We start from the raw sequence: 19,756 nt of genomic DNA, 5'->3' as shown, positions 1-19,756 counted from the left end.
TGGTATTATCATTCACTGCCTGCATTTGCTCTCTTATCTCATCCTTTGCTCATGAATCATCTTAATCATGTATAATCTGAAGTCCTTTTCTGACATTTCTTCTAACATAGTGTCATTGGATTCTATTAATATGGAACCTAGATTTGTTTGGATCATTTTCTTCCCTTGTTTTTTCATGTTGTTCATGTATCTTCCCCTTTAGTAGTGCAGATCTGGGGTATTGCAGATTTCCCCCTATAGGCTTATAGTGGCCCTATAGGTTTCCAAAACCCTTTCTTTAAGGGGAGATCAATATTAGCAGTGCCCAAATCAGACACTATGCAATCCTAGACCAAATAGCCCCTGACATTGAGCTTCAAGCCTCCAGCAGGCGTCTCAGGATGGGATTTGCCCCACCCAAGGGTCGGAGCTGCGGCTTCCAGGATTATCCAAGATGGTTGCTCTGGCTTCGAAATGTGTTGGCAAATGGGGAGTTGCAGCTCAGGGGTGGACATGGTCAGCTGGAGGTCCTGGAGACGGGATGCAGTTGGTCCGGCAGGGATCCTGGGGGTCCAGTGTGTTTGGTGTAGTTGTGGGATCCTGGAGGCCGGGTGCAATCAGTCAGTCTGGGTTCCCGGTGATAGGGCTCAGTCAGTTGGTCTGGGGGTCCTGGCAGCAGGGAGCAGTCAGTTGATGTGAGGGCCCCAGAGGCAGGTAGTGGTCAGTCGGGCTGAGGGATCCTGGAGATGGGGCTCAGTCAGTCCAGCCAGGGGTCCTACGGGGCCTCGCTGTTGCCTCAAAATGGCGGCAGCCACGTGTAATCAAACCTGCAGGTACTGTGACAGTGAACTTCCAGGTGACGGCAGGCAGCTGGTGCTCCACTGGCGGTCTGCGGTCAGTCTGCTGGCAGTGAGAAACAGATATCCTCTGCTTGAATCCAGCGTTACAGAGCGACAAGGAACACAGCCTCCCTCTAGTCTGCCATCTTGGATCCTCCCTCACTAAATTTCTAAGTCTGACTTTGAACTTGCGGTCCTCCTGCCTCAGCCTCCCAAGCTACTGGGATTATAGGCATGTGCTACCATATCCCATCTTCTTTTTTTTTTGATTCTTGCATTATAATTATACATAATAGTTGAAATCATTGTTACATATTCATATGTGAACACAACATAATTTGGTCAATTTCATTCCCCACTGTCTCCTCTTTCCTTCCCTTCTTTCTCCCCCTGGGTCCCTTCCTCTACTCTATGAGACTCCCTTCTATTTTCACAAGATTTCCACCCTCCCCCCACCTTTTTTTTTTTTTTTTTTAATCCTTTTTCCTCTCTAGGTTCCACATATGAGAGAAAAACATACAACCCTCAACTTTCTGAGTTTGGCTTATTTTGCTTAACATAATGCTCTCAAGTTCCATTTTTGTTCTTCTAATGTTGTTCTCTTTTTATATATAAGCTCAACTTCACTGCATATATGTATACCACATTACCTTTATCCATTCATCTGTTGATGGACATCTAGGCTGGTTGGTTTGAAAGTCAGGTTTCTTAACAACTCCTCTGCCCATGATACATGGAACACACTTTGACTAGCCACAATGTCATTCTTTGGTCATTAATCCAACCACCAACAGACAGTTAGGTTGCAGGGGTTGTTTATTCTGTGTGTGTGTGTGTGTGTGTGTGTGTGTGTGTGTGTGTGTGTTTGCTGGGGAATGAACTCAGAGCCTCATAAACATCAGCTAAGCACTCTACAACTAAGTTACATCCCCAGTCTGTTTTTTGGGTTTTTTTGTTTGTTTGTTTGTTTGTTTGTTTGTTTGTTTGTTTGTTTCTTAAAACCTTATATTTTTTTAATGGGCGGCATGAGACTACCAGACCAACACATGTAATATACCTGGCATTTTTCACCTCCTTGTATGGCCTAGTGAATTTCAGAAGGATGGGGTCTGTAACTTGAAAAGTTCAAAATAACTTGAAAGCTCTAGGAAAACTATCTGTGAAGGCCTAAAAGGACTTGTTTCCAGATTTACTCATATATCTAGGAACAACTCTCCAGTGTCAGATGCCCTTTCTTTCTTTCCCACATCCTGCTGTTGTTTCTTCTTGTATTTTGGGATAAAATGATGCTGCTTTGTTTAAAAATCATCAACACTTCTACCCTTTGCCATCAGTCTTGACCCATGAATTCCCATTTTTATGAATGCTGAACTTGCCAAGTCTTTTTATCTAACACCTATATTTGTAATAATTCTAATAGTGTCTGCTCTACACGTCCCATATTATACAACTAGCTGAAAATATCCCATACTATGCTAGCTGAAAACTTCGTTTTCTTCAAGGTATATTTCTCAGTTGGTGGCAAAGCAAAACTCTACTGACATGTTGTTTTAGACTTTTGCACAAGAGCAATGAATTGTGATAACAATGCAGTTCAATTCAGTATTAAGAGAGTAGTAACGGGACTCCGCTTTTGAATACCTGAGCAGCTGGCTTGTGTTCTGAACACCCCCTACACCAGGAGCAACGCGGCTGGAAACAAGATTGACTTTGCTCCGCGCGGCCACCAGGGGGCAGCGATGACGCTGCCCCTTGGATTTTCCGTTTCCTTCATCTTCCTGGGACTTTTTCAAAATTTGTTGTTCTATTTAGCCTCAAATGTGTCTCACGCTAGGCCAGAGGTTTTGCGTTTTACTTTGTCTATCGACGAGCAGAACAAACTCCTTTTCTCCTGGTCGGGTTCAAGCCCCTCCTGCGTCACGGAGCGGGCAGTTGGGCTGTCAAATCTCGGGGGAATAAAGAAACCTTTGCTTCGAGTTGGCAGCGTGTTGTGGTTCAGGATTTAGCCGGGTGCGGGTTATTTACGCTGCGAAGGAAGTGCCGGAGGTGATGTGCACTTCCTAAGCCTTTAAGCCAAACATTCATTATTCAGGTCTTCGACGTTTGACTCCTCGGACTCGGGGTAAACTGGGGACATTCGGATGGAGACCGAGGAGGTAAATCCTCCTAATCGCCCACCCACGGGTCTCGGCCGGTTCCGCAGAGTACCCACAGGACTCAGACCTGAAAGGCGGGGGATGTGGCAGAGGGCGCGTGTCCTCGGCCTGGGGAACGGCTGCCTGGGAACCGAGGCACATGCTGGCGCAGGTCCCTGGAGGTACGGGCACCACCTACAGCCCGTCTCTCCTCCTCTGCCCCGCGCGTGCGCGAGGACCCGGGGGCTACCCTTCGCCAGGAGGCCGAAGCCGACAGGGCTGCGGGAGAGCAAGAGGCTTTTTGAGGCTCGGGAACTTTGGACCCCAAAGGTTCCTCCTAGCTTAGCTGAGGAATCCGCAGGGTCAGAGCCGCAGCCGCCCACCCCTCTGCCATAGCCGCGCCTTGCTCCAGAGCCTTCCTTCCCGAGCTCGGAGCGCCCTCTGCAGGCCTGCGAGGGGAGACGCATTAGACACACACACACACACACACACACACACACACACACACACACACACACACACACACACACACACACACACACACACACACACACACACACACACACACACACACACACACACACACACACACACACACACACACACACACACACACACACACACACACACACCCCCCCCCCCCCCCACCCATTAGCGCACAATCTCACGGACAAAGCTCGGAATGCTCGCATTCACTTCATTCAACAAACACTAAGCATCTAGTCTGAATTCTCTGCCTACAACCATTCACTCCCCTGTCCCCCCTCATCCACCGAGAACTTGGCTGAGTTGACTTCCCAGGCCCTGGGCCTCTCCCCTACCCTAATGGCTAAGGTGCCCTCCATTCAAGTTTTCTGACCCCTGGAGCAGGGATTTGCTCAGACTAGAGTGGGTGAAGATTGTACAGGTTCCTTAACGGAAGTATGAGGCTAATTAAACGGAGCCAGGCTGAGTTGCCCTGAGGTAGGGCCAGACTTTGCCAGGGTTCACGCTGAACTAGGCAACAGGGCTGGTAGAGGGTGAACTAGGTAAAGCTTGTAGGCTCTGTGCAGAAACGGTATCGAACCTACCTTCATGACCTCCTGGCCCCACCCCCAGTGGACTGTCTAAACCGATGACTGGGGGTTGGTATCCTAAATGGGACCTGTGTCCTCTCCCTTTTTGCCATGATAGTAGGTACTTTCAGAAGACCCAACTGCCCCCTCTTTCCCTGATGCCTCTTCACTTCCCTGATATGTAAATGTTGGGCAAGCCTTGAAACTTGAAACTTGAGCATTTTCTATCTACACTCATTCTTTTGGTGACCTCATTGTCTTACAGCTTTAAATCCCATCCATATGCTCCCAAATTTGTATCTTCTCCCAGAATCTTTACCCTGAACTCCAGACACAAGCCAACTACCTACTGTCCAACATGCAACTTCAACTTAACAATTCAAAACCAGGCTCCTGAATCCTCCACAAACCCATTCCTCTGCAATCATCCACATTGGTAATTATAATTCCATCTATTGAGTTATTCATGCCAAAAACCTTACAATGTTCTTGCCTCTTCTTTCTCTCATACCCTATGCAGAACCCCCTGCCCACTCAGCAACGTCCATTGACTCTACCCTGTTTCCAGAACTGAACACCTCTCACCAATTCCAAGCACCATCCCTCTGCTCCCTTGGGTTATTGAAATAACCTCCAGGCCCTTCTGTTTCCATTTGTATGCCCCTTTGGTCTATTCTATACTCAACCGCTAGAGGGAGACTTTTAAAACATAAATCAGATCATGTCACACTTCTGTTCAAACCCTCCAGTGGCTCCCCATCTCTGTAAAATATAAACCCTACTAAGACTGACAAAGCCCTGCACTGTGTGCCCTGACATTATCTGACTATATGTCTTACCATTCTCCCCTTTTGACCTCCTGGCTAATCCTCGAACACGCTCTTACCGCAAGACCTTTGTACCTGCTACTTTCTCTACCTAGAACATTTCCACAGATCTCTAATATGGCTTTCTGCCTACCTTCTCCAGATGTGCTTTCTGCTTACATGTTAACAGTAAAGGCTTCCCTGACAGCCTTATTTAAAATAACACCCTCCCTTTACTCCCTACCCTTCTTGCCTTCTTCATTTTCTTCATAGCACTCATTACAATCCGACATACCATGGAGTTTTCTTGTTTGCTTATTAATTGTCTGTCTCCAGTACAATAAAAATTCTGCAAGAGTAGATATATGTATCTGGTTTTTTGTTTTGTTTTGTTTTGTTTTTTACTGCTGTATCCCACTGCTAAGAACAGTGTTTGACACAGGAGACCCTCAGTGCATATTTTTGGGGTGAATATGATACAAATGTCTTACTTATTATTATTTCATTATTTCACTCTTTTCTGCTGGTTCTCAGAATCTTTCCCAACAGGCATTCCAAATAGATGATGTTGAAATTGAATTGAAACCTCTATGCCATCTTTACATGATACCACTGTGCCATTTAGGGACTTGGCAGGAAACAAATGCATACTTAAAAAGGTTTATTGTAAAAGAATTTAGTGAAGGAACCATTTGTAGAGGGAAGGGCAGGGTTGTTATAGACAACCACCACACGAGTCAGTATGGCTCCAAACCTCGGGCTATCTCTTCTTCTAAACAAAGTGTACACTAAATGTACCGCCTGAAATTCTGCCCACTGAGAGAACTTTTCTTATCCACCCCCGGGTAGAGTTGTAAATAGCTGCCTATTTGTCACTATTCCAGCATACCTTGACCCATCTGAAAATCAAGACCATGAGTTTTTCTCCCTCTGTTAACTGTTTGAAGAGAAATCTCCATGAAGCCCTAAGTGTGATCAGAGCAAGAGGTAGAAAATAACATGTGTAGGCGTCTGTACCATGTTCCCATGCTTTTACTCATGCCTTCTGAAACTTCTAAGGTCAGGCTTCTTATATAAAATGTCCGTTTAACAGTGAATGCTACTGTGCACATTGATAGGGGATAGACAGATGTGAGTGGTGGGAACACAAGGTTAAGGGAATACTTCCATAAAATGGGCCCACTGTGCTGACTCCCCATATTCTTTCTTTTCCATCAGGCAACTTTCCTGCAGACCTGCCTGACTGACGTGACCAGGGCATGTCACATTCCTCCACAAACTACCTGTTATCTGCAGGAGACATGCAGGCCTAAAATTATGTTGATAAAAGGAACACAAGTTACTCTGATGGGGGAGACTTTTGTGACCCTTTCAAAGACCAGACCCCAGAACTTAGGGAGATAATGATAATTGTTCCTAACCATAAAATCTGTCAGAATTTATGATTTACGAATCCAATTAGAACTGGTCAACATGGGCCAAAGTAACCTAGAAAGGTCATGGCAGCCCTGATGGGAAGCATCACAGCCCTGTGTTTGTCTTTTGCTAGCAAAGCAATAAACTTCTTTTTCCTTTTTTCTCTAGAAAGAAAGAGGGGGGGGGGGGGAGGGAAAGGAAAGAGAGGGAGGGAAAGGAAAGGAAGGAAGGAAGAAAGAAAAGAAAGATAGGTAGGTTGGTCACGGCAGTGGTGACCTGAAAGTCTGATGTCATCCTGCTGTCAATCAAAAGTCAAGAGGTGGACTTGGGTGGGACTCTCTGGGCACTTCACTAGGATTACCAATAAAACTAGAGTGCAAGAGAGGCACACCGCCCCTCTCTCTCTGAGAAGGCCCATTCTCTCCCTTGAGTGTCCCCTTTACCCTTTTCTATCCCTTCTAATAAACTCATGCCTGTTACTCTGAGCAACTTGCAAGAATCATTGTTTGAAGGTGGGTAGGTCTTCACGCTGCCTCAGAGTCCCAGAAGACCCTAGTGTTGTAACAGTTGGTGGCATTTGATCATCAATCATAGGTCTGGGGTTCAGAGGTGAAGGTCAAGTTGTAGGGGGGGCTATGTTTATCCCTAATCCTCAGGGGGGCCTTTCTCCTTCCTGATGAGGCCAGTGGTGAAAGCTCCTTGGTGCCCTCAGGACAACGACGAGAGCCTAGGGTGTCCCCCCATGTCATCACAGTGCCTGTCTAGCCACCATCTGGGAACCAGTCCCTCCCTTGAGACAAGAAGTGTTGAAAGGGAAGTTTCCGTAGGAGGAGGCTCTGGAACCCCATCCCAGGCCATCCCCGTCTCAGGCCTCTGGGATTTCACCTTCTGGCTCCACAAGCACTACCCCTTCCCCTATTCACCATTCCCCTAAATCTGACCCCTAGGTCAGCGGAACCGCTAGAGGAGCCTGGCCTTGGAATAGCCCCCTTTATTTTTCCCTTCTCTCAATCCTGGGAACCAAGAGGGGATTTCTAAGGAGAGGGACTGGCCAGCTCATATTTAGACAATCCCCAAATTTCAAGGAATCAACAGATGGGGGAGAAAATAGAATTTATCATCCTTATGAGAAAAAAACAGAAGAAAAGTTTTCAAAAATGGAATTAATATATGGGATGCGGTACTTGCTAAACCAATTCTACTCAAGCTCTAGACTCTTGGATGAAGAGGGAGGAAGGTTTCCCTCATAAGTTATTTCATCCATCATTATTTTTATTAGTTGTCGTAGTAATAGTAGTAGTATTTTGCAGTGCTGGGGATTGAACCCAGGGCCTCATGCATGCTAGACAAGTGTACTACCACTCATCTACATCCCCAACTCTCCATTCATTAATTATAATAACAGTATTTCTGATCGTTTACTGTGTGCTAGCTCTGTATCAAGCAAGTACTTTACCACTATTTCTCTTTACTTAACTTTCCCAACAACACTATGAATTAGTATTTATTATCTTCATGTTATTGTTCTTGTTTTACACATAAGGAAAATAAGGCTCACACAGTTGGTAACTCCTAGTAAGTGCTGGACTGAAACAGATTGAATTTGGGGTCCCCCTCTGAAATTGAGAGCCATCTCCTCATGCTGAGAATAGAAGTGGAAGGTCTGTCTCCCCCACATCCCTGTGGCCTAACACCAAGAAAACTGAGAATGGAAATTGCCCCCTCCCCAAGCCTGTCTAGCATGAGGCAGGATAGATTAGGAACCTTGTCCCAGGCCCCACCCCACCCATATGTCCCACAACTGTAGCACAGGCTAACTAAATCTGCATATGTCTATTTCCTGCCTTTTGCTTCTTCTCCTTTAAAGTTCTGCTGATTTTCAGGAATTTCAAAAATGGAAATTTGAAACAATAAGTTTCTTCCATCTTCCTTCAAATTTGGCTGTGAATAAAGCTATTTTCCTACTAATTTGACTCTGAATATTTCAGGAGTAGTGCACGTTGGAGTCTAGCCTCTTCCTCCCTGGTGGGATCTTGTGCTGCCCAGTAACAAAAGCACTCACTAAATATTAACCATTGTGAGAAACATGCTCACCTGCCCAAACCAGAAGATTGTTCTGAGAGAAAAAAGGTATAGAGAAAGCAAGGTTTTTAATAACAATCTTTCAAGATCAGGTATCTGGGTGAGCAGGCACACCTAGAGTGGTTTTATTTTATTTTTATTTCATGTTATTTCCTAGTGCACAAAGGTCCCTCCCCAGTTCCTCATTGACTGAATACTATGGGGTGTACAGTCTTCCCCAACATCGTCTAGGTTTTACTGTCTCCTATTGAGTTATTTAAAGAAATGTGCCTTAAGTTTTCCCCACCTCTCTTTGCTTTCTTGTGGCAGGAAGACCTTTTTGGGGGGAATAAGTGCATCTTAGTGCATACACGGTTTATCTCTATTAGACAGGCCAAGGCCCCTTCCCTCTCACCTTCTGTTTGTTAAGGGGCTGTGAATCTTTCACACTCTCTTGTTAACTGCTTGTAACTTTTCATTCTGTTCTCCCCTTCTGTGCTTTTCTTATATCCCTATTTTATATTTAAGGCTAAATACTGAATTCTGGAAATGGACCACCTTCTTTTTTTTGGGGGGGGGGGGGGGGGGCTACCAGAGATTGACCTCAGGGACACTCAACCACTGAGCCACATCCCCAGCCCTCTTGTATTTAGAGACGGGGTTTCACTGAGTTGCTTAGTGCCTCACCATGGCTGAGGCTGGCTTTAAACTCGCAATCCTCTTGTCTCAGCCTCTGGAGTCACTGGGACTACAGGTATGCGCTACCATACCTTCTATTCTTACAACCATAATTATTATTCCATCCTTTCACTCAGATATCTGTCAATTAACTCATCTATCCATTTATCTTTCCATTGATATATCCATTCTTCTGCCTACCATGATTCTCTTTATTCTGGTTGCTCCAACACTAATCATTCTCTATTCTTCTCTGATCTGCTCTGTTTCCTGGAAGGCTGACCTCTACAGATTGCATTACCCAGAATTCCTCACTCTCTGGCTTCTGTTTGGGTTTGGCCAATGGGAAGCAGCAGCAAATCAGTGGATGGAAGGAGAGAGAAGTTTGGGTATTAATTCCCTACATCCTTCATCTCATAGGTGTCTTGGCAGTGAATAATTTCATTCATGGCAGTTGTTCTTAAAGAGTAGTGAAACCCATCTTGAAAATCAGGTCCTTGATCGCCCAGGGTTGAAGATCAAATACCCAAGAAACACTGAGGCAAGAAAACAAGTTTTATTCAAGTGATAGAAAAGAGAGAGACTCCTCTGGAGAGGATAGGGTCCAGAATCAGTGTCTGATACAGTGGGGGTGTCTTACCCCTTTTATAGATTTCAGGTTTCCTTTCTTCTCCTGCCTATAGGACCTAAAGACAGGAAGAGAGCCTTCCAGGGGGTGATTGCTTGTGTTGTGCGATCCTTCCCCTCCCCTGGAGGCTGTTAGCAACCCATTCATGAGAAGTGCTATCTGCCCATTTCTTTTTCTTTAATAATCAGCTACCTGACCTTTGCCCTGGTCTCAGTAATCTTAGGACAGTAGCATCAACATCACCTAGAATCTTGTTAGAAATGCAAACTCTCAGATCCTACCCCAGACTTATTAAATTAGAGACTCCAGAGGTGGGTCCAACAAACTATGATGGACCCAGACACAACTTCAGGTGACTCTAATACAGGTTAAGCTTGAGACTTACTGATCTGGTGTTACAGATCCTTTTGGACTGTCTCCCATTCATAGATCTATCTCTAACAAAAGTTCTTAGAACAGTATTCCTTCCTTTTGCCCCTTTAGGTTTTGATATGGTAATGACTTCCTGCCATTGCTAGACCACAGTGCTTCGCCAACCCACAAAGTTTATTTAATCATGACCCACCTCTTAAACTGCCCTTTTATTAAAATCTTTCTGGCTAAAACTTTTTTGAAAGTGTGTAATATTATGCAGTATATATTTGATCTACCTGCTCCTTTCTTGACAAATAGCTTCTAAAATTCTTGTAATTCCTGGAGTGGCAAGAGTGTTTTTTGTATACTAATGAGATGACTGGTGGCAAGAGTGTCTTTTATATGCTAATGAGATGATTGGTGATCTAGCACTCCTTGATAGCCTTAGGGTGGGACTTGGTTGTCTGGGAGTTGGTTAACCTTGTGGTAAAAAGGTTGGAACTTTCAGCCCCACCTCCTACACTGCCTGGGAAAGAGGCCCCCTTCCAAGATTGAGTTAATAAACCAATAGCTAATGATAAAACCAATTATGCTTACATACTAAAGTTTCATAAAACCCCCAAGAGCATTGAGTTCAGGAGTCTTCTGAAAAGTTGAACAAGTGGAGGTTCCTGGAGGAGGCCAGAAAAGGAATGGAAGCCATGTTCCTTCTCCCATACCTGGCCCTGTGCTTCTCTTTCATCTAGCTGTTCATCTGTATCCTTTGTATAATATCTTTTATAATAAACAGTAGATGTGTTTCCCTGAGTTCCGTGAAGTACTTTGGCAAGTTAAACCCAAAAAGGGGGTCATGGGGAACCCCTATACATAACTTGTTGGTCAGAAGCATGGGCTGCAACCTGTTCTTGTGACTGGCAACTGAAGTAAGTGACAGTCTTGTGGAACTGAACCTTCAACCTGTGAGATCTGATGAAATCTCAAGGTAGACGGTGTCAACTGAATTGAATTAGAGGACACCCAGGTGATGTCTGCTGGAGAATCACTTGCCAAAGAATTGCTGGGTAGGGGAGAACCCCAAGTATTGAGTAATCAGAGTAAGGCAAGTGTTTGATTTTTCCCACACCCTTACAGTGTGCCTTTATTTCCTGCCAGGATCCTCACTGATAGAGAAAATGCTACCAGAAGTGATCCCAGGAAACAGATTCCCAAAATGGAATCCTAGGACTGGGTTGCTCAGGTATGTGATGAGTGCATGCATAATCTCCTTGCATGGGAAAGAGGACATACACAATCTGGAGGATGCAGAAGATTCAAAATCACTTAGAATATCACCAGTGAGACATAGGATGGAACACTATAAGGCAAGACTTAGAAGTGTCTGAGTCAGCTAATGGCTATGGCCACAAACGATGACTGCAAATGGTGATTGCATATATTTTGGAGGGTTTGCTGTTTCTAATTGTGTTAGCAAAATTACATTAAAAAAAAAAAAAAAGATATCCCCAGCACTGAAAAAAAAAAAGATAAGGTTAAGATAAGGTTAAGATCTAACTAAAGGCAGGAATAGAGATCCAGATAGCTTCTATGAAAGTCTTAAGAATTATTTATTTTATGTGGCAGACTTGGCTGAGAATCAAACCCAAGACTCAATTGTATGAGTTGTAGAGTTGCAACAGGAGATAAACATACAGGCCCACCATATCCCTTATGCTGAAATAGAGGCAACTGTTGGGAAGGAGCAGGACTCTGAGACTTGGAATGGAGATATAAGGGCAGAGATGAACAAAGTGGAGAATTTTGGACCTCCAACCTCCTCCCCTGAAACTTCCTTGATGGCAGAATATCATTACCACTTCCTCTGAAAACTGTGAAGAATCCAGCATTCCCTTCCACTAGAAAATGTTTTAATAACTCCTTGGAAATGGGAGTGACTTTTTTCCTCAGGACTCACCAGGTCTTCCTCATAGTTTCCAGATCCATACGAAGGTTTGATCCTAACATTGCCTAGACAGGCAACTATAAGATATGCCCAATACAAGAGCATATATGCTGAAGGAGTTGTAGGAACTTGCTAACTTGTTAGGAGAAGTCTGGGGACCAATGAGGACAAACTTACTGATTGGTGTGTTCATCCAGAATTTCTATAATACATTGGTCAATAAGGTTCTAACATTTCAATCTGATGTTGATCATAGACCACTGTTGAATCCAGGCTTTCAATAACCAACCTAACAAAATATTAAGCACACTCCCAGGTGGTCATTAATTAATTAATATAATATTAATTAATATAATATTCAAATTTTGAATGACCCCCAATGTGTTGAAAGCTTGGTCCCCAATGCAACAATTTTTAGAGGTGGGAAATGATTTGTGATACCAGTCTTGGAGACCAGGATTGGGTCCTTAATCCCTGATGTTGAAGATTAAACACTCAAGAAATACTGAGGTATGTGTGGAAACCAAGTTTTATTTAAGAAAGGGACAGAAGTAGCAGATTTCTCCAAAGAGAAAGGGGTCCAGAGCTGGGTATCCATGGGAATGGGTGTGTCTTGCTCTTTTATAGACTCCAGAACCCCCCAACACACACCTTCTCTTTCTTCTCTGTGTACATGCCTGAGGGCAGGAAGGGGGGTCAGAATTGTTAGCAAGGCCTTGTGCTGGGAAGTGTGATCCTGGAGGTTAACTGTTAGCAACCCACTGTATTTTCTTTGATACCCAGCCCTCATCTTCTCAACCCCCGTCATTCATTACCTACACTGACTGCCAGACCTTTTCCCCTTGCCTCAGTTTGCTGAGGAATGTGACATTTCCTATCCCCTCAGGTCAGGCGGGGTTGCAGGCAGATTGCTTTTTGGCAAAGAAAGCACCATACGGGGAGTGAGTGCAGTGGACACATTTTATAGAATTATTCTCTTAACTTTGCGTTCCCACCATCCTCATATATTTATCCACTTACTATTAAATCATGAGGACTCTAACTTCATCAGTGGATTAATCCATTTGATGGATTAATAATTTGAATAGATTATTAGGAAAGTGAAGAAGATAGGGTCTATTCAGAAATAGGTTACTGGAGACATGCCCTGGAATATCTTGTCCCTGGACCCTTCCTTTCTCTCTACTTCCTGGATGCCATGAGCTGAGATTTTCTGTGCTACACCTTTCCACCATGATGTTCTGCCTCATCTCAGGCCCAAAGGAATAGAGAACTGGCCAACCATGGACTGAAAGCTCTGAAACCATGAACCAAAATAAATCTTTTCTTCTTTTAAGTTGTGTCAGGTATTTTGGTCACAGTGATGAAAAGTCGATTAACACAGAATCTAACCATGAGTGTTAAGATGAATAAAATTACTATATAAACTATAGATATGATTGATAATCAACATGTTTGCCCATGGGATATGTGGTGATAGCAAATTGATCATGGGATCCTGAGTAATGAAAGAGCTTACTGATCTGCTAATTGACACATAAAAATGAAAAAATTCTAGACCTGATGGGTAGAAAAGTGATTCAAGTGATATTGGAGATTAACATCTTTTATCCTGTTTCTTAACTTAAGTCAATTCCCCAGACCTGAATCCCCTTGATTGAGTGGAAGGTGGGAGGACCTGGATCTCACTCTCAGGTGAATTCTATTCTATTCTATTCTTTTCTTTTCTATTCTATTCTATTCTATTCTTCCTCCTAGTCAGTGTTTCTAAAAGTGTTGTGAAATTTCTAGGCTACTTAGGAATAGAGATGAATGGAAGAAATAGTGACCTGGAACATTTTTACACATGAAGAAAGAGGCACAAAGTTAAAGGGCAGTCTGGATTTTAGAAGAAAGTTAGATGTACTACTTCGAAATATTTACTTGATATTTTGCATAAAGCTGACAGTTTTGATGAGGTCCAGAGTAAGGAGGACTCTACAGGCTCCAGGGAAATTGTTTTGCTGCTTGGGCCTAACAACACTTCAATCCAACAAACTTTAAGTTGTTTGTAGCACAGAAAGATACTATAGGAACCTCAAATAGGAGAATTATAGCAAAGACACTTAGACGATGGAATAAGGCCAAAGCTCTTCTGCTAACAATTATTTTTCTTTTTGAAAAGCTATTCCTGATTTGCCACTGGGTCCTGGTCTACAATTCAGACTGTAGTTCACCCAGTGACAATACCACCTAAGGATGTTGTCTATAGTACATTGTTACATGGCTGGGGCCTTCTGGGAAACTGAGGCAGTATGAAGACTCCCCTCCTTCAAATTCCAATTCTTGTGATCAAGTCAGAAAGATTTCAGACATGTCGCACAGAGTAACAGGCATGAGTTTATTAGAAGGGATAGGAAAGGGGAAAGGGGACACTCTCAAGAGAGAGTAGGTCCTCTCAGAAAGGGGAGGGACAGCATGCGTCTCCTGTGCTCCAGTTTTATTGGGGGTCCCAGAGAAGTGTCGAGAGAATCCCACCCAAGTCCACCTCCTGACTCTCTACCGACAGCAGGACAACATTGAATTTTCAAGTCCCCACTGCCATAGTTCTAAGTCACTTTGGCCCACACTGACCAGTTCTAATTGAATTCTTAACCATAAATTCTGACAGATTTTATGGTTAGGAGCAATTATCCTTATCTCCTTGAATCCTGGGGTCTGGTCTGTGAAAAGGGCCCCAAAAGTCTCCCCCTTCGGGGTAAATTGTGTTCCTCTTATCGACATGATTTTGGACCTGCATTTCTCCTGCAGATAACAGATGGTTTGCTGACAAATGTGATATGTCCTGGTCACTTCAGTCAGCAGGGCTTCAGATAGGTTGCTTGTTGGAAAAGAATGTGGGGAGTCAGCACAGTGGACCCATTTTATAGAATTATCCCTTTAATCTTGTGTTCCCATCACTTGCATCTGTCCCCTATCACAAAGATATCAGAATGCACACTCACCCTAGAGCTAATAGTAAGGAGCCCCCCTTTTTCTTGGCCAGGCTGTAGGCTGCTTGGGTTCTCAGAGTTGAAGCCAAGCTAAGCAGAAGAGAGGGGAAGCCGCTGAGGGGGAAGAAGGGAGGGCAGGGTCTGGTTTTGCCAGAAAGAGGGGGGTAAAAAAGAATCCCCGGAATGGGACATGAAGGGGAATTTCGGACAGAGAAAGTGAAAGCTCTGGGCCATAAATAGGAGGCAGCCTCAGCCTCACACAGGCTCACACCCCACAAGGACTCCTGTGCGCTCCCCGCCACTCTCCTGCAAGCCTCTCTGAGCCTCAGCCTTGCAGACTCCTGCACACACCCAGAGGCACGCTCAGGCTTCCTCGCTCAATTTACCCTCCATGGCACCCCGCGTGGCCCCACTACTGGCCCTCAGTCTACTGGTTCTCTGGACCTCCCCAGGTAAGGCTGAAGGGATGACTGGGGGAGGGGAGTGGTGGTCAGTGCAGGCAATGTCTAGGTCTCAAATTGTTTGTTCTTGGTCATGAGGGATACTCCAAGTTCAGGGGAATACTTAGGTCACCCTATGTGTACGTCTGTGAGTGTGGACACCTCTGTACCCCTGAATTCCAATGCGGCTCAGCTCTTGGCATATTCTGGAGTTCATGGCTTCTTTTCTCTTCAGGGTCTATTTCCTGTTGCCTCAGTTTCCCAGGTAGAAAAAAGGAACGTATATATTTGCTTAAGGTAGGGAGAACTGGAGACACTGAGGCAGGGCTGATAGTCAAAATATTTAGTAATATATTTTCTCCTTCTTCTTTCTTCCTCCTCCTCTTCCTCCTTCTCCTTCTTGTTTTTTGTTTTTTGTTGTTTTGTTTTGTTTTGAGACAAGATCTCACTATGTTGCCCAGGCTGGTCTAAAATAGCTGGGACAACAAGTCTGTGCCACCATAGCCCATAAAGCCTTAACACCAGGTTCTCTGCCCCAGCACTCCGACTAGCATTAACTTTCCCCCCTCAGAAACACAGACAAGGGTTTATTTAGGAAAACAGAGACACATTCAGAGGAGAATGTGGGCATCTCCAGAGGAAGAGACGGCTAGCATTAACTTTTTATTTGTGGAATGTGGAGAAGTTGAGAGGACCTAAGAGAGAGATCAGGGTAGCAAGAAGGCATTTGAGGTGCTCAGGGTAATGGTTCTTTACCGAACAGTTCGGAAGCATTACAATATAGTTTTCAATCCGTGGGGCCATATTGGTGTATATTGGTGCTTATTGGACCTGCATAAAAGGTCTAGCTGTCCCCCCTGCCACACACACAGCTGACTCTAATCCACTTCAGACTGTGGCCTCCCTTCCTCACCATCCCTGTGTCCTCAAACCTTCTTGCCCTGTCCCAGCCCCAGCTCTGGGTGGTGCTAATGATGCAGAAGATTGCTGCCTGTCTGTGACCCAGCGCCCCATCCCTGGGAACATCGTGAAAGCCTTTCGCTACCTCCTCCTCAAGGATGGCTGCAGGGTGCCTGCTGTTGTGTGAGTTGTGGGGAGAGTGTCTAGTCCCATTCTCCCATTGGCTTCTAGTGATACCCCCACCTTCTTATCCCTCTTTTCCTGGCCGACCGCAAATCCTTCAAGGAAACCCCTGAAAGTTTCCCAGACGTGGTCCAGCCTCTGCCCTTCACACCAGAGCCTTCCAGGAATCTGGGTTCCAGGGATCCCCCTCATTCTTTCTGATCTCTGACTCCAGGTTCACCACACTGAGAGGCCACCAGCTCTGTGCACCCCCAGACCAGCCTTGGGTGGACCGCATCATCCGGAGACTGAAAAAGTCCTCTACCAAGGCAAGTTTGTCCTCCCCAACCCTACCTCCAACCTCCAAGCCCCTGTTCAAGATTCCATCCAGCCCATGACTCTGTCTCTCCTTCCTCTCCCAGAGCAAGCGCCACAGCAGTTAGACCATGACAGTACCAGAGGGAGCCCAGTGTCTAAGTGAAGGGATGGGACTCTCCCCGGCCTGGGGAACCAAAGACCAGAAGGGAAGACCAGGCTTCCAGCTGCTCTGCACCAGACCTGACCCAACCAGGGCAGGGCCTTGAGTGTCTTTGTGAGTGTGAGTGTGTGAGTGAGAGGGTGAGTGTGGTAAGATCACAGCCTCTTTATGCCCAGACTGCAATGTTTCCAATAAAGCCACTTAGCACCCACTGATTGGTCTGTTTGCTTTCTGTTTGCTCTTCACCCAGAAGGACAGAATAGGAAGAGAAGAGAGGGCAGGATCTATTTTCCACCTTATGGCCTGAGCAATCTCTTCATCAACCCCCACCTAACACCCTGATGATCTCAGGATCAGTCCCTATAATTAGGGCCCCATCTCCTGTCTCTTCAATGCCTATCATACTCATGTTCAGCCACACTCAACTTGTGTCAGTCCCTGGACAAGTCAAGTGGCTTGGGCCTGCCCATCTTTGCTCTTCAAGATAGGTGGTGTTCAAGCCCCCAGGTGTCTCAGGGATTAGGTGTTAGTGGAAGAAAGGAGTAGGGCAGAGGGCTTAGTTCTAATGCCTGAGAAAAAGTGTCTGTCGCCCATCCTATTCCCTCTTGCACATCCTTCTCTCTCCTCCGTCCCCTGGCTTCCCATCAGGGTCCGGATGTTTCTTTCTCCAAGAAGCCTTTCCTGTCTCCAGGCTGGGTTTCGTAACTTCACTCCCTCACAACCTTTCCCTACAGCATCCATCACACTGACCAATATTTGCTATATTTGTCCATCTTCCTGGGCAAGGATCAAGTCTAGTTTGGTTTCCAATGTACCACCTGGCACAAGGTAGTTACTCAATAAATATTGGTTTAGAGAATAAATAAATACATGATGAAAGGCTCAGAAGCCATGGGTGAAGGCCCCATCTGTCCATACAGAATCTGACCTCTAGACCAGCCCTCCTCTCTAACTCAGTCAGTCTAAGCAAGGTCCAGTCTATTCTGAGCAATCCTGGGGCCATCCCTCTTAGGGACACTGAATGAAAGGCCTGGGAGTCATAGGTCAGAGATGAAAAAGAGGCCCTATGTTAAAAGAAGGAGCAACCAGGGAAGCTCAAGGAGCCAGGGAGTCTCAGGGAAAGAGTCTTAGGTCTGAAGAATAAAAAGCCCTGGGGCTCTTATAACATCCCATAGGAATGTCTGTGAGGAGTACACTCTGTGCTTCACAAGTCCTTCAGAGAAGCTTGCTGATTTCCAGACTATAGCCTTTAAAGACCTGTACAGTCAAGAATGAAACAGTCAAGAATGAAAAGTCTGAGCCTGGAGTGGTGGCACACACCTATAATCCCAGTGGCTCAGGAGGCTGAGGCAGGAGGATCATGAGTTCAAAGCCCATCTCAGCAAAAGTGAAGTCCTGAGCAACTCAGTGAGACCCTGTCTCTAAATAAAATACAAAATAGGGTTGGGGATGTGGCTCAGTGCCTCTGAGTTTGATACCCCGTGCCAAAAAAAAAAAAAAAAAAGAATGGCAAGTCTGTGTGCTAAGGTCCAATGGCAGCTAGGAGACCAAATTGAATATCTTTCCTGGAAAGACAAGTCATCATGATACAAGATTCAACTCAGCCAGAAACAAAACCAGGTCTAGGCAGGCCTTGGAAGGGGAGCAATGGCAAGGGGGTTGTGCCAGCCCCTCCTCACTAAGATGAAAGTATGACAGCTTCTTCATCATCTCTGCTCCCATGGCAGGTGTTAAAAACCTCAGGTATCTGAGGTCTCCAAGTCACAAGGGCTGGGAGAGATGGGAATCATTTTCAAGAACAGTTGTTATGGCTGGAAAATTTGGCTCTGATGCCTGGGAGAAATTATTCATCCATTCATGCATCCATGCACCCATGCTTTCAGCTGTCTCGGCATCCATACACCTACCCACCCGTACACTTACATCAAGCCAGCCAACCATGGAGTGCCCTGCACCCCATAGGGAGAGAACAAACACATATGTAAGGGCAATGCATTGCCTCAAATCCTTCTCAGGTGCCACTGAAACAAAAGGAAGTCAGCCTACCTCAAAAGCAGACACAAACTCTCCTTCTGCATCCTCAGGTGAACACAGAGGGGGGAGGTAAGGGTAGGCGTTCTGAGGAAGGTGCTACCAGGACAGAGGTCCCTAGACACTACCCCCGTGGCACTGTCACTGGGAGGTCCAATGTCAGGGTCATGTCTCATATCTCTGCCCCTGTCACTATGTGACATGAGGCAAGTTCCTTCAACCCACCATGGGTTTCAGTTTTCCCATCTGTCAGATGACAAAGAGGGGTTTTCTTTTCCTTTTTCTTTTATTTATTTTCTTTTTTCTTTTTTTTTTTTTTTTTTTTTTTTTTTTTTGCAGTACAGGGAGATTAACTCAGGGGCACTCCATCCACCATTTGAGTTTTATTTCCACCCATTTTCATTTTTATTTTGAGACAGGGTCTCACTAAGTTGCTGAGGGTCTCCCTAAATCGCCCAGGCTGACCTCAAACTTGTGAACCTCCTACATTGGGCTCCCAAGTTACTAGGATTACAGGCATGCACTACCATGCCCAGGAGGGAGCTTGATTTTTTTTTTTTTTTTTTTTTTTTTTTTTTTTTTTTTTTTAGTTATAGATGGACACAATGCCTTTATTTTGTATATTTATTTTTAATGTGTTTCTGAGGATCAAACCCAGTGACTCTCACACTTAGGCAAGCACTCTACCACTGAGCCACAAACCCAGCTCCAGGATCTTGATTTTTGAAAGTTGTTCCAAATGAAGACTTGTCTCCTGAATCTTTGGATTTCAAACTAAACCCCCAGCATTTACACAGGCTCCCCCAAAGTCAGACATATCCAGAAATTTCCCCCCTTCTTGGGTTACCTGGAGTCTTTTTCTGGGAACAAAGGCGAGACTGAG

General features: G+C 45.1%; 1 protein-coding gene across 1 annotated transcript; it reads left to right on the top strand.

The window, feature by feature from the left end:
- Positions 1–12,284: 12,284 nt before the first annotated feature.
- On the top strand, positions 12,285–19,412 carry CCL19 (C-C motif chemokine ligand 19). The gene is made up of 4 exons (XM_079112697.1): positions 12,285–15,314; positions 16,253–16,385; positions 16,600–16,693; positions 16,787–19,412. The coding sequence occupies exons 1-4, from the start codon at positions 15,254–15,256 to the stop codon at positions 16,805–16,807; spliced, it is 309 nt and encodes a 102-aa protein (XP_078968823.1). The 5' UTR covers positions 12,285–15,253; the 3' UTR covers positions 16,808–19,412.
- Positions 19,413–19,756: the final 344 nt, after the last annotated feature.

This window comes from Sciurus vulgaris (assembly GCF_902686455.1).
Source record: "Sciurus vulgaris genome assembly, chromosome: 15".
NCBI lineage: Eukaryota > Metazoa > Chordata > Mammalia > Rodentia > Sciuridae > Sciurus > Sciurus vulgaris.
The sequence above is the reverse complement of the archived record's forward strand: the minus strand, read 5'-3'. Positions and strand labels throughout refer to the sequence as shown.

Excerpts from the sequence above, each read along its gene's own strand:
- CCL19 (XM_079112697.1), top strand. The coding sequence starts at position 15,254 with ATGGCACCCCGCGTGGCCCCACTACTGGCCCTCAGTCTACTGGTTCTC. Across the intron at positions 15,315-16,252 it reads GGTTCTCTGGACCTCCCCAG|CCCCAGCTCTGGGTGGTGCT; the intron begins GTAAGGCTGAAG and ends GCCCTGTCCCAG. Across the intron at positions 16,386-16,599 it reads TGCAGGGTGCCTGCTGTTGT|GTTCACCACACTGAGAGGCC; the intron begins GTGAGTTGTGGG and ends CTCTGACTCCAG.